General features: G+C 44.2%; 1 protein-coding gene across 2 annotated transcripts in view; it reads right to left on the minus strand.

Annotated features, from left to right (window-relative positions):
* The window catches only part of L3MBTL4 (L3MBTL histone methyl-lysine binding protein 4), a 374,898-nt gene that overhangs the window by 214,919 nt on the left and 143,196 nt on the right, over window positions 1-16,783 (minus strand). For both annotated transcript variants that reach the window (XR_010836709.1, XM_059039839.2), the window contains exon 12: window positions 15,111-15,221. Coding sequence is in view for 1 of the 2 variants with exons in the window: in XM_059039839.2 (XP_058895822.1) it covers window positions 15,111-15,221 (111 nt within the window). In the remaining variant the exon portion in view is untranslated. The remainder of the gene's footprint in view (window positions 1-15,110; window positions 15,222-16,783) is intronic.

Genomic DNA, 16,783 nt, shown 5'->3' on the forward strand with positions numbered 1-16,783 from the left:
CACATCTTCACAGAGAAGGGGTAAGGAACACAACTCCAACACAACACAACCCCCGCCCCGAAGCTCGCCTGGAGGCCCCTCCCACTCAACACTCACAGAGTGGGGGGGGGGTCATCTCCGCCCGTTTGTCAGTTTCAGCTCCCATCCCTGCTCATCTGATTTATTACCTGCCTTTAATAAGATGTCTGATATGTACCAGGGAGAGAGAAAACACTATTTCAAAACCCAGAGACTCTGCACTGCTCTCAATGTACATTTCACTTATTCTAATCTTTACTGAGATTTGGAGACTTTTGCCTCATTTCTGTTTCTCGTGTCAGTATTCTGACCACTGGCTATATAATGAATATTTTTAAAGAAATAAATAACCACGGGTCTAAAAACATTAGTTTCTATTGTGTTTTTTTCTCATGTGTCCCTCGGTCTGCTTCTCCCTTTCAGCCACTTGCTTTGAGCTTCAGCAAATTCAGTGCCACTCCCAGAAGCCTAAACTTTAATAGAATTCTACAAATCAGTCAAAATGGAAAAGAAATGACATGTGTTTAACAAGTACTGACTGAAGGTCTCTCAGCCTTTTCAAAGTGGACAGGACACCTAACTGAGGCGGAGTTTAAATGTCGACAAAGGTGGGCTGGTCCCGCAGCCCTGGAGCACGACTGTTAAATCACTGAACGGCAGACACGGTCCCTCAGTCTGGTGAGGCCACACCTGGTTCTGAGGATGCCCACAGTCCAGAAAATGTGTTCGAGGGTATAATCAGGTCAGTTTAAATATTGAGACAATTTCACCGATTTTGTCAGTGTTTAACCAGTCTCTCTCCTCTCGTCTGAATTAGATTTGGGCTTCCAAAAGGGATAAAAATCTCTTCAATGTTCTAAGCTTCTGATATTTGCTAGTAATGTTAAAGAGATGGCAGAAACCTGACCCTCAGACACAAGCTGACGTGGCAGATGCAAGGATCAGGTATGGAGGATCCCAAATCCAATGCAGGCTTGTTCGCATCTTGGGACAGCTCACTGGCCCTCACGCCCTGGAGAGGGCTCTCCAGGTGGATGTGCGCTGGCCACCAACTCTGTGTGTCACCAAATGCCCTAGGGCTGCACCGTCCACTGTTACAGCCATTCCCCACTTGTGGCTATTTTCATTTAAATTAATTAAACTTAAGTATAATTGGATGAACTAGGAGTTTGGGGTTAGCAGATGCAAACTATTACATATAGAGTGGATAAGCAACAAGGTCCTACTGTATAGCACAGGGAACTTTATTCAATATTCTGAGATAAACCATAATGGAAAACAATATTTACATATATATATATATTTATATATGATTACTGCACAGAGCCTACTGGTAATAAATACACATAGAACTTACCATCCGGACAAGTGGGCAATGTGGGCTTGAAGAGGGACACTGAGCCCGATTGCCACGAGATGGCAGGAGTGGTGGGGTCAGGGGGAGGTTTCAGCCACACTATCCACAGCCCTAAGCAAAGGGGAACCTCTATGACCTTAGTCTTTTTTTTCTTTTTTTTTGTGCGGTACATGGGCCTCTCACTGCTGTGGCCTCTCCTGCTGCGGAGCACAGGCTCCGGACGTGCAGGCTCAGCGGCCATGGCTCACGGGCCCAGCCACTCCGCGGCATGTGGGATCTTCCCGGACCGGGGCATGAACCCGTGTCCCCTGCATCGGCAGGCGGACTCTCAACCACTGCGCCACCAGGGAAGCCCTATGACCTTAGTCTTGAATAAATATAGTTTCTGGAGGCAATGGAAACGGAAACAATACAATGAGCTTCAGCAGAAGGGAATCACTGGGCCAGCACAGACATGGCTCAGAGGTGGTGACAGATGAACTCTGAGGAATCAGAGAAAAACACAGCCCTGAGCTCTCACTGCAACACTCAGCCTCAGGGCAGCTAGGGAGCCTCAGAGTGTCAGGCAGGAAGGTGCTGGGCAGGAATGCCCGCAGAGTGGACAGCACCCCTGCAGGGGGAGCTGCCCCAGAAGCCAGCAAAGGAAGGGTGAAGGAGGCGCCAGAGCAGAGGCCAGGCTGCAAGTGTCCTGAGGGCAGCACAAAGCACTGCGGTGCAAATTGCTTGTTCATTCCAGAATCCTGGATGCAAATGGGAAAATCAGTGTGCAGCCCAGCAAAGGACAAGGGCAGTCTGGGGCTTGGGGCTGTGTATTTACTGAGATAGGCCATCCTAATCCACTGATGGGGGGACATCGTGGGGTCAGGCTGTCAGAGGAATTTGCCTCGGTGGCTGGGAAGCAGAGATGAACCCAGGTTTCTGGAAGGAGAAGCTTAAGCCAAGTGAAGTGGGCCACCCCCAAAAGCAATGTGGACCCTTCATGCTGATGCCAGTTTTTGACATTAAACTTACATTTATTTTAAGAGAAGGAGGTTATTATTACTAGAAAATCGCTAGCAACCATTACCGTTCAGAATCCCAGCCATTTGTTATCCATTATGTATCCATTACCATCCACAGTCCCACTGTTTGTTATGTGCTATTATCATAATGGCCCCATAATGGGCTCCGCTTCTCTGACACCATTGTAACTGCCATGACTCACTGTGTCAATATTCCAAGGGAGAAAACATCATATACAATGAAATAATGCATGATTTTAGTTATTCAAATATTATATCATTCTTAGCCATGCTTATAGCTACCATGTTGCCTATTAAAAGTCTATTAGTAATACAGACGCACCAATTAAAATCCAATGTTCCATGTGGTATTATAAATAGTTTCTCTTTTATGGGGGACTACATAGAGGATATCTAGTTAATGCCAAGGGTTAATGCACATTTGTTTTGATAAGGAATAAGGAATAAGTAATCCTTAATAATAGCAATTTACTTCCAGTAAACAACCTATCAGTACATTTTTATTTACAATCCTCATTCATTCATTCAGCAAGTGTTTATTTGGTGCCCATGAAATGCCAGGGACTGTTCTATAGGCACAAGGATGTCAAGAGTACTTGGGTGGGACTTCTCTGGTGATCCAGTGGTAAAGAATCTGCCTTCCAATGCAGGGGATGCGGGTTCAATCCCCAGTTGGGGAACTAAGATCCCACATGCCGTGGGGCTGCTAAGCCTGCACACCACAACTACTGAGCCCGCACACCGCAAACTACAGAGACCACGAGCCTTGGAGCCCGCTCGCCGTAACTAGAGAGAGAAAACCCGCATGCCACAAGTAGAGAGAAGCCCTCGTGCCACGACAAAAGACCCCGCATGCCTCAGCGAAGATCTTGCGTGCTGCAACTAAGACCCAACGCAGCCAAATAAATAAATAAACAAGTAAATATATTTTTTTAAAAAAGAGTACTTGGGAAATCAAGAGAGAAAAGCACTTCCTCCATGAGCTTACGTTCTAGTGGCAAAACGTGATAAAGAAATAAACACACGAATGTGTAATCTAATGTCGGATAACCGTAAATCCTATGATGCAGATTAAATTCATATAAGAGGAAAGTGAATGCTTTGATAGAGCCTGGATAATTCTCCCACGGAAACTCTGAGTGTGTGTGTTCAGACATGGATGGGAAGGGAGACTGGCCTTGGGGACAGGGGTGATTTTATTTTGCATTTCTTCTGTCTTCCCGGTGAATGAAAAGCAGGGTTCTGAGAGGAAGGAGGACTGTGAAGCAGCCTCCTTGGCTGACGGCGGGTGGTGAATTGATGGGGGGAGGATGGGGTGGAGTCACATAAATGGGCCAGGGGTCCCTGGACACCTGCGGAGATGACTTTAAAGCCAAACCCCTCGGAATGGCTCTTTGTCTTCTCTGGCCGCAGGACTCAACCTGGCCTCATTCAGAAGTCTGTAAAAGGCAACGATTAGAGAATGGGCAAATATTCCCTTCCCAGTGGAGAGAGGGCCTGCAGAAGGACAAGAGAAGCGGGAGACCAGGAAGCAAATGCCAGTGACACGGCGCTTGTGGGGAACGAGACAACAACGTCTGCTTCCCTGTAGGTCTTGATGCAAAACCTCCAACTTTGGTACGTTCACATAAAATTGAGCCCAATTCCACTCATTAGGGAAAAATACATCTACTGACTTCACAAAGCAAATCTTTGCTGTAAAAACCATGAAAATGGAATTCTCCTATTTCCCTGATTCTACCGTGCACATCCCTCCCGCACCCCTGCAGCACGGTTTCAACGATCATGAAATCCAGATGCACCGTCCATCCCTGTGGAAGGGCTCTGCCGGGTGCCAGGGGCAGAAGCCCGTCATGAAAAGCTGTCATTGCCCACGCGGGTTCCGAGTATGGCCGTTTCCCCAAGAAAGAAATGAACACCAGTTCTCAGAGGCACGAGAGGGGGCAGGGCGTGGCCACTGCTGTGAGGTAGAGAGTGGGTGGGGCATCACTTCCACTCCAAAGAGAACGGTTGATACTAAGCCCAAAGTCTCTAGCCAGATCCTTGCACTTTTCTAACCTGTACAGCTGCCTCTAAGGTGATAAAGGATGGGAGAAGACAGGTCGGGGAAGTGAGCTGACAGTGGAGTGTGTGGGACCTAGTCGGGCACACTGAGAGTTGATTCTTTTTACCTCAATGCACGTGCTCCAATCCACATTTTAAGTCCACTCTGGCATCTCTGTGCAGCATGGATTGACAGGGGCTCGGGGGTGCAGAGAGCCCAGCTGGAAGGGAAGGGTAGTGGCCCATGTGAGAGGTGATGCTGGCTTTCATTAGGGCGGTTGTCATGGAGATGAAGAGAGGTCAAGAGACGAGGGACACAGTACTGGGAGTTAGAATCAATAGAATATGGTGGCGGGCTGTATGTGGCTGTTCTGAGACAGGCGGATTTTAGGAACGGCTCCCAGGTGTCTGGACTGAGCAACCTGGTGGATAAGCTGCCCTCTACTAAGCTGCGGACGCTGAGGGAAGAAACAGGTTTGGGTCTGCGTGCTGTGGAGTTCAGCCAGGACATATTAACATGGAACATATAAGCGATATCAAGTTACGGCTGAACACATGACTGCAGCTCTGGGGAGGAGGCTCTTGTTCAAATGCAGATTCTGACTCAGCGGGTCTGGGGTGAGGCCCACGCCTCCATTCCTGACCTGCTCCCAGGTGAGGGGGAGCCTGCAGCTGCAGGCAACCCTCACCTGTACTAAGTGTGGAAAAGCCACCCCAGTTCCACCCTGAAGGCGGGACACTGATATTTTCAGCGGCGCCTGTTCCCAGTTTGTGTTGGCCTGTGTCCCTGATCATCAGCTGTTCTCGGGGGGCTGCCACCCTGGCCAGCCTGCACGTCTGGACCCCACCGCAGTTCCCTGTTTGGTTCAACAGTCCTGAAACACAGATCCACCCTCTGAGTTTATGAGATCCACCCCCCTTCTTTTCTGTCAAAGGCCCCCTCGGAGCTGGCGGAAGAGCGCCACGTGAATGCAGCCTGGTCCCATTGTTTCCACAGCTGCATGCTGGTCCCGCCAGGGAAGCAAGGGCCCCTCGGGGGGAGGCCCAGGGTAGGACGCACAGGCAATAGGCTCTAAGAAGTAGTAGCAGAGGAAGAAGTTCCACCCCACCCGCTTGAGCTGCAGGTCCCTGCGCGCTGCTCCCCACAGCTGCGCCCCAGTGGCTCCACAGCCATGCAACTGCCTGTGACGCCTCTGCTCCCAGGCCCAAACACAGAGCTTGTATAGCCTGCCTGCGCAAGGGCCTTTCAATTAAAACAAATACACAAACAAATGTGTGTGGATGCATGCGTGTGTGTGTGTGTGTGCAAATACATACGTACATGCATGCACACACACAATTTAAAACAGATTAAATCTGAAGACTCCTTTGTCTCTGCATGATAGTAAATAAAGGCATTTGGTGTTTGGAAATGCAAATTTCTCTAAGAAAAACTGTTCTTCTTGAGAAGCCATCTGCCCCTCGGCATCTTTGCTCACAATGCTCGCTGCATTGCAGTGAACTTGCACAGCACCTTACGGTTTGTGCCACGCACTCTACACTGAACTGCGATTTAACCCATCTCCCAACTAGATTGTGAGGGCCTCGTCTCAGGGCCCCTGGCTCCTAGAATGGTCCCTTCTACCCTGGGGTGCTCAGTAAATAAAAGCTGTTGATTGCATAGCAGACCTCGCCTCTTCTACCTGTTTTTAAAGTGCATCTTAACTTTAACACTACTGCAATAGTCAGAATAATGGTTCTCAGCGATGTCCACATCCTAACCCCTAAAACGCTCCCTTACATGGCAAGAGGGATTTTGCAGGTGTGATTAAGTGAAGGACTTAGAGATGGCAGAGACTATCCTGGGTTGTCCTGTGGGCCCAAGATAATCTAACCCTATTCACGGGACGCAGAAATGTCAGAGGGAGGTTTGAAGATGCTACCTGCTAAATGTGGAGAAAAGGACCAAGAGCCAAGGAAAAGAGGCTGCTCCAGAAACTGGAAAAGGTCAGGAACAGGATCCCCCAGAGCTTCCAAAAGGAAGACAGCCTTGCTGAAACCTCCATTCTAGCCCAGTGGCACAGGGCAACGTAATGTGCTACACCTGTGTGATTTTAAGCCACTAAGTTTGTGGTAATTTGTTACAGTAGCAATGGGAAGATAATACAAGTCCATTTTGGGAATAAGTTAACCTGAGTAGAATCTACCCTCTGCCTTCTCATAGAAGCATCTCCTTTCCCGGAGTCTATCGCCTGTCCTTATATCACAAGAAATGACACAGATTTTGTAACAAGGGGGAAAATGTATTCACCATCTTGCCTAATAAGTTCATTCTGGGGTGTTTTCATTTAGTTATTTATATTTGAGAGATAGTCTCCTGGTGGTAAAAATAGAGAGTGAAGCAGGATGTGAGAAAAAGAGATGAGGCTCAGCATAATTAGCGAAGTATCAGGATTAGTGAGGGCATTTGAGATGTCAGAGCTGCAGCTGGTCAGAAACAGTGCACTTCTGTTCAGGAGAACAGCAGAGACCATGAGTGTCTCCTTCAAAGCCAAGACACACGCCAAAGACTCTCTCGTTCGCTCTGCAGACAGACAGCGGGTCCAGACCGCCCCTTCTGACTGAGGTCTGGGAAACCAGTCTTCACTATCCGGCAGGCAAGCAGCCCCGTACTTTTTGAGTAAGTACAAAGCTTTGAATGAAGTGATGGAGTATAGTGAATGGAGGGCCTTTTACTATAACTTAGTCAAAAGTCCATTAACTTTTGAAACGCAAACATCATCCAGTATCTAAGTAGACAGGGGCGTGCATTTTGCAGCTGCGCCATCTACAGCATTCCTCAGACACGCAGAGAAATGCATCACCCTAAAATGAGGGTTAAAAACAACCAGTGCTACCACACATCACCTTTTATTTAAGAGCTTCCACAAAAGACAGTGTTCTGCATAGAAACTGTGAAACGTGCTATTTCTATTCTTTGGAGCTCATGACTAAGCTAGCGTCTCTAGCCAAACAGTCACAGGTCAGGATATCAGCAGGCCCTGCAGGGCAGGCTGGTGAGACGGGCAGGGTGAGGTTACCCAGGGAGAGGGAGCGCACCGGCCAGCTGCCCGCCACTGCGGTTCTTTAACGCTGTTGGAAAGGTTTCTGTTCTGGATCTGCTGACTTTCCTAAAAACGTTCAGTGTGAGTCTTTACTCACAGTTCTTGGAGAATACAACGCCAGCGGCAGATAAGCTGACTCTGGGAAAGAATGTACATTATGGCAGGGAGGGGCTTGACTACACTCACTCCAAAAATCAGATGAATGGCTGGTAATCCACTGATACTAGGAGGCATGCATTTAAGTCTAGAAAGTGTTGATTCCGTGGCATCATCTCATCTACCTCCTTCACTGACTATATAAAACTTACCTAAAACTAGACTGAAAATTAAATATAGATCTGGTTTGGTTCACAAATCAAATATCCAGGAAAAAAAAAAAGGCATGGATATAAAACTGCTTATACTAGGGCTTCCCTGGTGGCGCAGTGGTTGAGAGTCCGCCTGCCGATGCGGGAGACACGGGTTCGTGCCCTGGTCCGGGAAGATCCCACATGCCGCGGAGCGGCTGAGCCCGTGAGCCATGGCCGCTGGGCCTGCGCGTCCGGAGCCTGTGCTCCGCAACGGGAGAGGCCACAACAGTGAGAGGCCCGCATACCGGAAAAAAAAAAAAAAAAAAAAAAAAAACAAACAAAAAAAAACCTGCTTATACTAAAGGTAACGACTCAGTAAGTTCATCTCATCATCTAATCAGTATAGCGTATCTATTAAGACAGGCACTGGCAAATTACAGCCCAGAGGCTAAATAGGGCCCTAGCACCCATCTTTGTGCATGCCAGTAGCTAAAAATGGTTTTTACATTTTTAAATGGCTTGAGAAAAATCAAAAGAAGAACACTTCATGACATGTGGAATTATTTGGAATTCAAATTCCATTGTCCATAAATAAAGTTTTCTAGGGACCCAGCCACGCTCACACCTGCTTCCATATAGTTTACGGCCGCTTTTGTGCTGAACAACAGAGCCAGCGGCTGAGGCAGAGACACTTGGCCCCCAAGGCTGGGTTACTCTCTGGCCCTTTAACTGACGGAGATGCTGCCCTGCAGGTTTAGAGCTCCGGCTGAAGACCCGGGCTGCCTGGTCCCCACCTGGCTCTACCGCTTAGGAGCCACGCGACCTCGGGCAAGTTGCTGAAGCGCCTGCACTTGTTCCTCCCTGAGACTCCCTTGTAGGGTGGCGTGTGGATGGGGAGAGGAAAAGGATGTGAAGCACGCACAGGGTAGCACGTGGCACCGCACCCGGGTGAGCCGTCACAGATGTTATTATTGCTGTTTGTTGTGACCGTGATTGCACTAACGCAACTTTACCAGGTAGAGCCTTCTACCTGCTTCAGCTTTTCTGGAAATCATGGTTGACACTAATTTATAGTTTCAACTACTCTGAAAATTATCTTTTCATTAATTGGTCATAATATTTTTGAAAGTTGTCCTGGTCTCCTTCCCAAATGAAGACAGTCATCAATCACTGTGGCACGTAATGGCCATTAATTAGAAGTTTAGCTCAAAGGACTGTCATTTTTAATGTTAGTATCTTGCTCTTGTCTCATATTTCAAAATCATCTTCAAAAATGCGCCTGAGATGGAGATGCTGGTGAGTGAGAAGACGCACGCCATACTCTGCTCCCTCTTTGACAGATAATTACGCCAGGACGTGTAGGGGTCAAGCAACTTCCTCAAAGTGCTGGCAACCCTTAATTAAAATGAACATTCACGGGCTCGTATTTGGACTTTTGCTTTGCACGAGTCCACCTGCAAGATTTTTTTCAAACAAAAGCTTTGAACTTATTAATCTGACCCAAAATTCAAACTGGTTTCAAGTCACACACATAGACCACTTACTATGACAATGTCTCTTGGTCATGATGCTCTTATTTCATTTAGAAATGCTATACAAATACATCCAGTTAATGCATTAAATATGAAAAGACTTGCTGGAGAGACTCAATTTATTAATGATTCAGTAGAACTTCCTAAAACATCTATTTGGAATTCATTTATAATTCATTTCACAGCTTAGCTGTGGTTCCCACAGGGCAAATATTTATCAACTATTACTCTCTTTTAAGTCCTCCCTTTATGTTTATTTGTAGAAGAATATGTTTTTTTTTTTTCCAAATAAAGGCTAAACTTCCTAAAAGCATCCACCCGTCTATTGTAATTTAATGCACAATTCCTGATAAGGGGACAGTAACAGGTTTTCAGATATAACAGAGTACACTGTGCAACCAAACAAAAGAACAGTTATTAAACATAATAGCTGGTTATAAATGGAACAAGACACACACTGAGTACATCATAAATATTTATTAGAGAGTAACCATGGTAATTAATAAACACAGTAATCAAAACAAGAGGGAAACAGCATCTTAAAACACTGCCATTGTAAGAAAAACTTCACAGCTCACCTACCAATGAACCATACACAACTGAAAATTGATATTTTCAGTATGAAAATCAGAATATCTGGCCTGGCTAGCACCGGCGGAGTGTAGAGTATCTTGAATAGGGCTGCCATCATCCCTAACACTGACAATTATAGCCCCTAATGCCAATGGCTCATCAGAGCTGCAGAGTAAGGGCTAAAATGAGTTAGAAACATCTAAGTGTAAACTAGTTGTACAACCTTGGTCAAATTCGGTTCTCCGTGCCAACCGCAAAGAAGAAATAACACCTACCTGGAAGGGCTGTTGCGTAACTAGACTTATTGTGGTGATGCTTTCCCAACATATACAAATGGTACACCTGAAACTATCAATAATATACTGCTATACGTCAATTATATCTCAATAAAAAATAAACAAGAGAGTTGCTGTGACGATAAAGATGTGATATGTGACATACTCAACGAGCTCCCTGGAACAAAGCCCACATTCAGCACCTGGGTCTTCTTACTTTCCTATTACTGCAGCTGTGACTCCTGAGACTGACATCACCACACCCACTACTGCTCCTGTTTCTACTACCGCGACCGCGAAGAAACAATCGCGGCATCCCCCTTCTCTTTAGTGGTCACATGTAATAATTCAGATTCTTTGGAGCTAAACACTTCAGGCCCAGTGAGATAACCATAATAAATAAAATAGACAATCACAAATGTTGGCAAGGACGTAGAGACACTGGAACCTTTGTATACCACTGGTGAGAATGTAAACTGGTGCAGCCACTTTGGAGCACAACATTAAACAAAGAATTATCATAGGACGCAGCAATTCTACTCCTAGATATATACCTAAGAGAAGTGAAGACGTATGTCCACACAAAAACATACACAAATGTTCACAGCACCATTATTTAAAATAGCCAAAAAGCAGTGGTTAAGAATCCGCCTGCCATTGCAGGGGACACACGTTTGGGCCCTGGTCCCCTGCTCCACATGCCACGGAGCAACTGAGCCCGTGCGCCACAAGTACTGAGCCTGCGCTCTACAGCCCACGAGCCACAACTACTGAAGCCTGCACGCCTAGAGCCCGTGCGTGCTCCGCAACAAGAGAAGCCACCGCAATGAGAAGCCTGCGCACCGCAACAAAGAGTAGCCCCCACTGGCCACAACTGGAAAAAGCCCGCACACAGCAATGAAGACCCAATGCAGCCAAAAATAAATAAATAAATAAATAAAATAGCCAAAAAGTGGAAACAACCCAAATGTCTACCCATGATGAATGAACAAAATGTGATACATGCATACAATGGAATACTATTCAGAAATGAAAAGGGATAAAGTACTGTGACATGCTACAACTTGGATGAAACCTTCAAAACATTACAGTAAGTGAAAGAAGCCAGACACAAAGAGTCACATATTATATCATTCCATCTATATGAAATGTTCAGAATAGGCAAAGCCATAGAGACAGAAAGCCGGATTATCAGGGGCTAAGGTGGAGGTGTAGAACAAATTGTGATTGCTAATGGATATGAGCTTTCTTTGGGGGGAGATGAAAATGTTATAAACTTAGATAGTGGTGACACTTGCACACTTCTGGGAACGAACTCAAGACCAATATATTTTATGGTATGTGAATTTTTTTTCAAAAAGCTGTTATAAAACAGAGTTAATCAAGCACATATGGGCAACTATATACCTAGGGAGTGGCAGACAAGAACAAAGAGTGTCTTTGCTGGGTGTGCTGTGCTCTGCCGTGGAATGCCAGGACCATACAAACCTCCAGGCAGGACAGGCAATGTGAGCTCTGCACAACAGACAAAGTAGAGTTGGGTTTACAGATGAACTCCACTCCCTGCCCTAGACATCTGCTCTCCCTCTAGCAAGTGGGGTAATTATGACAAAAAGTAGAACATAAGAGTAGGAGCAGGAAGAATATAAGCTCTAGGGTTGAAAAACCCTGTTTGAAACCCAGGGTTTAAAGCCTGGTTCCCCCATATACTAGCTTGCTACCTTGGACCACTTACTTAACCTCTCTGAGCTTCAGCTTCCTCATCTATAAAATGGGTACAATAGTACCCCTTACGTCGCCCAGTGGCTGTGAGGATACGCTACTGTATACAAAGCCCTCAGAAGAGCGTCTGACACCGTCATCACCATCAGCACTAAGATCGCTCTTGTTGGCCACCAGGCTGGCCCCCAACACTCAAACCCAGGCCCGTGGCACAATCGCACATGCTCCGTTAGGAAGCCCTGGGACTCCCTGCTTTGCTCACCAAGTAGCCTCGGCTTGTTTCCTCTCCCTCTACTGATGACAATTACTTCATTAGCACAGAAAACCAGGGCCCCCCCGGGAGCGCAGCCCAGGGCACCTGCACCGACTGACAACCGCAGCGGTGGCCAACTGATGCCCTAGAAAGAGCAGGGCTCAGTTTCGGGAGTTTTGTATACAATCTTCATCCAGATGCTCAAAGCCAGCCTGGGGGGTGTGCACTGTGAACCACACGGCTCTCCAGATGAGGAAAGTGCAAATAAGTTGAGTAACTACCAAGCTACTAACACGGTTAAATAGGCGTCAGAGCGGGAATCAAACCTGACCAGTACAAGCTATGGCGCTTTCCTGTGCAGTAGGCTGAGTTAGATTTCCGAGGGAAGAGGAGTGAGGAGAGCAGCTGAGCATGAGGGAAGAGTGCTTTGTGACTGTCACAACTACCTCATTCAAACGGGAGGGACATTCCAGGCCACTCGTCTTTCACTGCTTCCCTCGTTCACACATACATTAAGCATCCATCACACGCCAGCGATAAAAACAGTCCTTGAAGGATACTGACGTTAAAAGAGGAAATTGCAGAACTATATGACCAACACATTAATAAAGGAACAAAGGGATGCCTCCGGCCAAGAGGAGACCAGGAAAGCGTCAACTGCTTTCTCAACTGGCAGAGATAACCCCACCACTACCTTCAATCTCCTTAGAGAAGAATTCAGAGAAAAACCTGACGCTCATTTTCAACACCTTGTATTCCTTGGGAACACCCGTGAATGGAACTTTAAGCCATGCTTCTGAACCTTCTCTGTAATTTGTTTCCATTCAGACATCTGCACCAGCCCCCAGACAATCCCCTCACCTCCACCTCACCGGGCAGGACAAGCACTTACCCAGCTGCGGGCCTGCCTGGGGAGGGATGGGCTGGGGGCCGTGGCGGCAGGTGTTGCAGGAGGTCAGAGGCTCTCTGGGAGACCGCAAGTTCTCCACAAGCCCAGAGACACCTATGTCATTCCAAGACAGGTACATTCTGGCAGACTGAGGGGTGTGTGGAAGCAATGCATTGCACCTTTTCTAAAGCACCATTTCACATCTTAAGTTAGCCCTAAAATCCTAAAGGGGTTTCCATTATGCCCACAACCACAGAGGTAACACTTAGGGTTCTAATCCTGTGAAAAGTACCCGATACTTTTCAACTCTCTTTATTCTAGGAGAAGAGACATGAAATACTTCTTTGGAAGGATGAGCTAAATCTTAAGAGATTTTTAAAGTCCAATGCTGAGATGGTAAATAAGGAATATACTAAATTTACTTTAGGAGCTAAAGGTTTTCAAATGGTACTTTACGGTAATACTAATTGAACATGATCACACTGTAAGCTGACAAATACGTTCAACTGGATACTATTGATGTATCTTAGGAACCAGAAGAAAATAATTTGTCAATTAAAATTCTAAATAACATTTGATGTACTATTAAGATTAAGCTTTTCCTATAAATGCAATAACTTTATAATGAAAGTTAAATAAGAATTTAAAGAAAAACACCTGATGCTCATTTTCAATAATGAAATATTACTGAATTTATAAAGTAATTATGATATCCAAAAATCAATCCCACCGTAAGTGCTATAAGAGTAAACAACAATAAGGGACTTCCCTGGTAGTGCAGTGGTTAAGAATCCACCTGCCAATGCAAGGGACACGGGTTCGAGCTCTGGTCCAGGAAGATCCCACATGCCACGGAGCAACTAAGCCCACGTGCCACAACTACTGAAGCCCATGCGCCTAGAGCCTGTGCTGCTCAACAAGAGAAGCCACCGCAGTGAGAAGCCCGCACACCACAACGAAGAGTAGCCCTCGCTCACCGCAGCTAGAGAAAGCTCGCACGCAGCAGCGAAGACCCAATTGCAGACAAAATTAAATAAATAAATAAATAAATAAATTTTTTAAAGAGTAAACAAGAAAAAGCTACAAATAAGAATTTATGCAATATGCTTAAAATTAAATTTAAAATAAAACCTTAATAACAATGTATGTGGGAGAAAATACCTATAACATATTATTCCTGAATAGCATTTAGCACAGTTTTCATTTGTCAGAAAAATAAAGGACATTGCCAATATCTGCTCTTGATAATCCATGGCCAAGCCAAATATGCATCTCTATGTTTTACTAAAATGTACGTACTGATTATTCTCTATGAGATGAATTAGAGGTTGTTTTCAAATTAGCCATATAGCAAATAGATTTCTTTTAAATTATATCAAACTGTATATTGAACTAAAATACATCTTTCTTAATAATGTCTATAAATATTCATTGGCTTCAATCTTTTTATTAATATGAAAATAAACTGTGCTTGGGTGGAAAATAATTTTTGAACTGTCATATGCTGTAGAAGATTTACTGAATTCCACAGATGCTTTCAGCTTTCTGTATAACAAAATGAAAGGCTTTCACTTAAGGATAATTTAATTTTGAAGATGTGTATATTTTAAAAAAACCAGATGTCACAGCAAGGATGGTATAGAAATCTGTGAATCAAATTTTCACTTCAAAATCTAACCTTTTGTTTGAATAGGAGAGAACAAGGAGGTAATCGTTCTTGTTAAGGTGTTTAATGACAACAGTTTCAAGAAAAATCTGATAATACCAACAAAAAGAAGCTTTAAAAAAAAAAAGGAACAAAATGTATAACGTCTGCGCAGCAAATCCAAACAGGGACGTGTAAGAACCCTCTGAAAATCAGTTGTGTCTAATCTACAGAGTCCCCTTCCACACACACTGGCTAGAGGACCTTCTACCAGAGTCTCGTGACCAGCAGTGAAGTCAGGCCAGTTCGATTCCCCTGCTGAGATAAGAAATCAGAGCCTCTGAAGCCAGTCTCACAGGAAACATAGGGAAAACGCCAATACAATATCGTACGAATCTAAACGTGTACCTTTATTCTTTGGTCATCAGCATCTATAATCGTAGCAACACGAATTAACCTGGGGTTTCGTTTATCCACGACTTCAAGTTTCATATTCGGGAGAAAACCATGGGGCAACCGCTGTAACATTACAAGAGCAACAAGTCATGCGAAATCCAATAATTCAGATGTGCTACTAACGTTTTCTAAAATATGACTGTTCTAACTTTACATCAGATATTTAATACAACTGGAATTTAGTTTTAAGAGCACATAGACCTTCATGCACATTATTTTATCCACTTTCATAAAAACCTGCAGGAGGAAAAAGAATATTTTGGTACTTTTCAAGACAGCTAAAAGACAAAGATTAAATCATAAATTCATTAATGGTCACAAGTTCAAAAAAGGATCTTATTATAATTTATCTATTGGTTTAGATGTTATTTCTTTCTAAAATTAACCTTTTAAATTAAGAAATCATTGACTAGTATCACTGCCCAGTTTTGGAGTGTAAGACACAGAAGGCAAAATTAACAAATAATTAGAAAGGATAAACATGATCTTTTAAATTTTAAAATAGATAAAAGCTGCCATAATTATAACAGCTAAATGTTTTAAAATCATACCACAAGGTAATTTAAAGTCATAATCTGTGCTTTTGTTGCTTCATCTTTAACATAAGCATGTTAAACTGTATTAATTTAAGGTTTCTTGCAAGTCTTAAAATGCTGGGAACCAGGAGTCTACAACGATGGACACTCAGGAAACACTAAAGAAAATGGAGTGGGGAAAAAATGTACCGGGGCTTACCAAATCACTGAAACTAAGGAAATTTACCAAAACTCAGTCAAAAGACGACTCTGCCAGTGTTTAAGGATGGCAAAAAGTTTCACTTTGAGAGCTATTACACATAAAAGTGTTCAGTTGACTTTCCTGAAAATGAAAGGGTACTGAATTTCTCAAGTCTAGAAAATGGCAGTAGGAAAATAAAACTTTTGACAATGGCTGACTTATGAAACAGTTAAATCTTTCTACAATACCTAGTTTGTTCCTCTCCAGCTTTTGTGGAAGCATATTTCTTTCTAAAATGCATTATTATGTCTACTAAATGGAGCATACTGACTATAATTAGGTCTCTGATCCTTGAAAATATTTCTTTTCTCCCCGAGGTCACCATGCTTATAACAAAGGTAATTGTTTCATACTGCAGATGCCAAAGACATACAGCTTGAAGTGAACCCATAATAACCCTGTGACAGAGGCTGGAGGTTGCCTTTTTAATGGAATCTTTTCATAATATGATTTTTTTGTAATTTTCTTCTTGGAAAAGTAAAATGAAGTTTTGACATAAAGCAAGAGAGAAAGTGAGACTACAAGCAGCTGGTATTTTTGCTTATTGAATTTTTGCAATTCTTAAAATGCTTTCTAGCATGCCAGAACTTCTAGCCCTCTTAATTTGATTATACCTCTTCCTCCAAATTCGACCTATTATAATCAATTGTTTTAAAAAACAAAATAGCATTCTGTTTTAAACCCCTTTTGATCTTTAGAAAACTTTCAGTAAAAGAAATCACATGGAGAAGTTCACTATATAAAATTCTGATTAAAGATGAGTCAGGGACACATAGTTGAAAGGGAACAGAGCTTGAAAACCACTGGTTTAGAACGTAAGTATCTCTAACTGTGCTATCAGTACACTT

Source organism: Kogia breviceps, chromosome 15 (genome assembly GCF_026419965.1).
Source record: "Kogia breviceps isolate mKogBre1 chromosome 15, mKogBre1 haplotype 1, whole genome shotgun sequence".
Taxonomy (NCBI): domain Eukaryota; kingdom Metazoa; phylum Chordata; class Mammalia; order Artiodactyla; family Physeteridae; genus Kogia; species Kogia breviceps.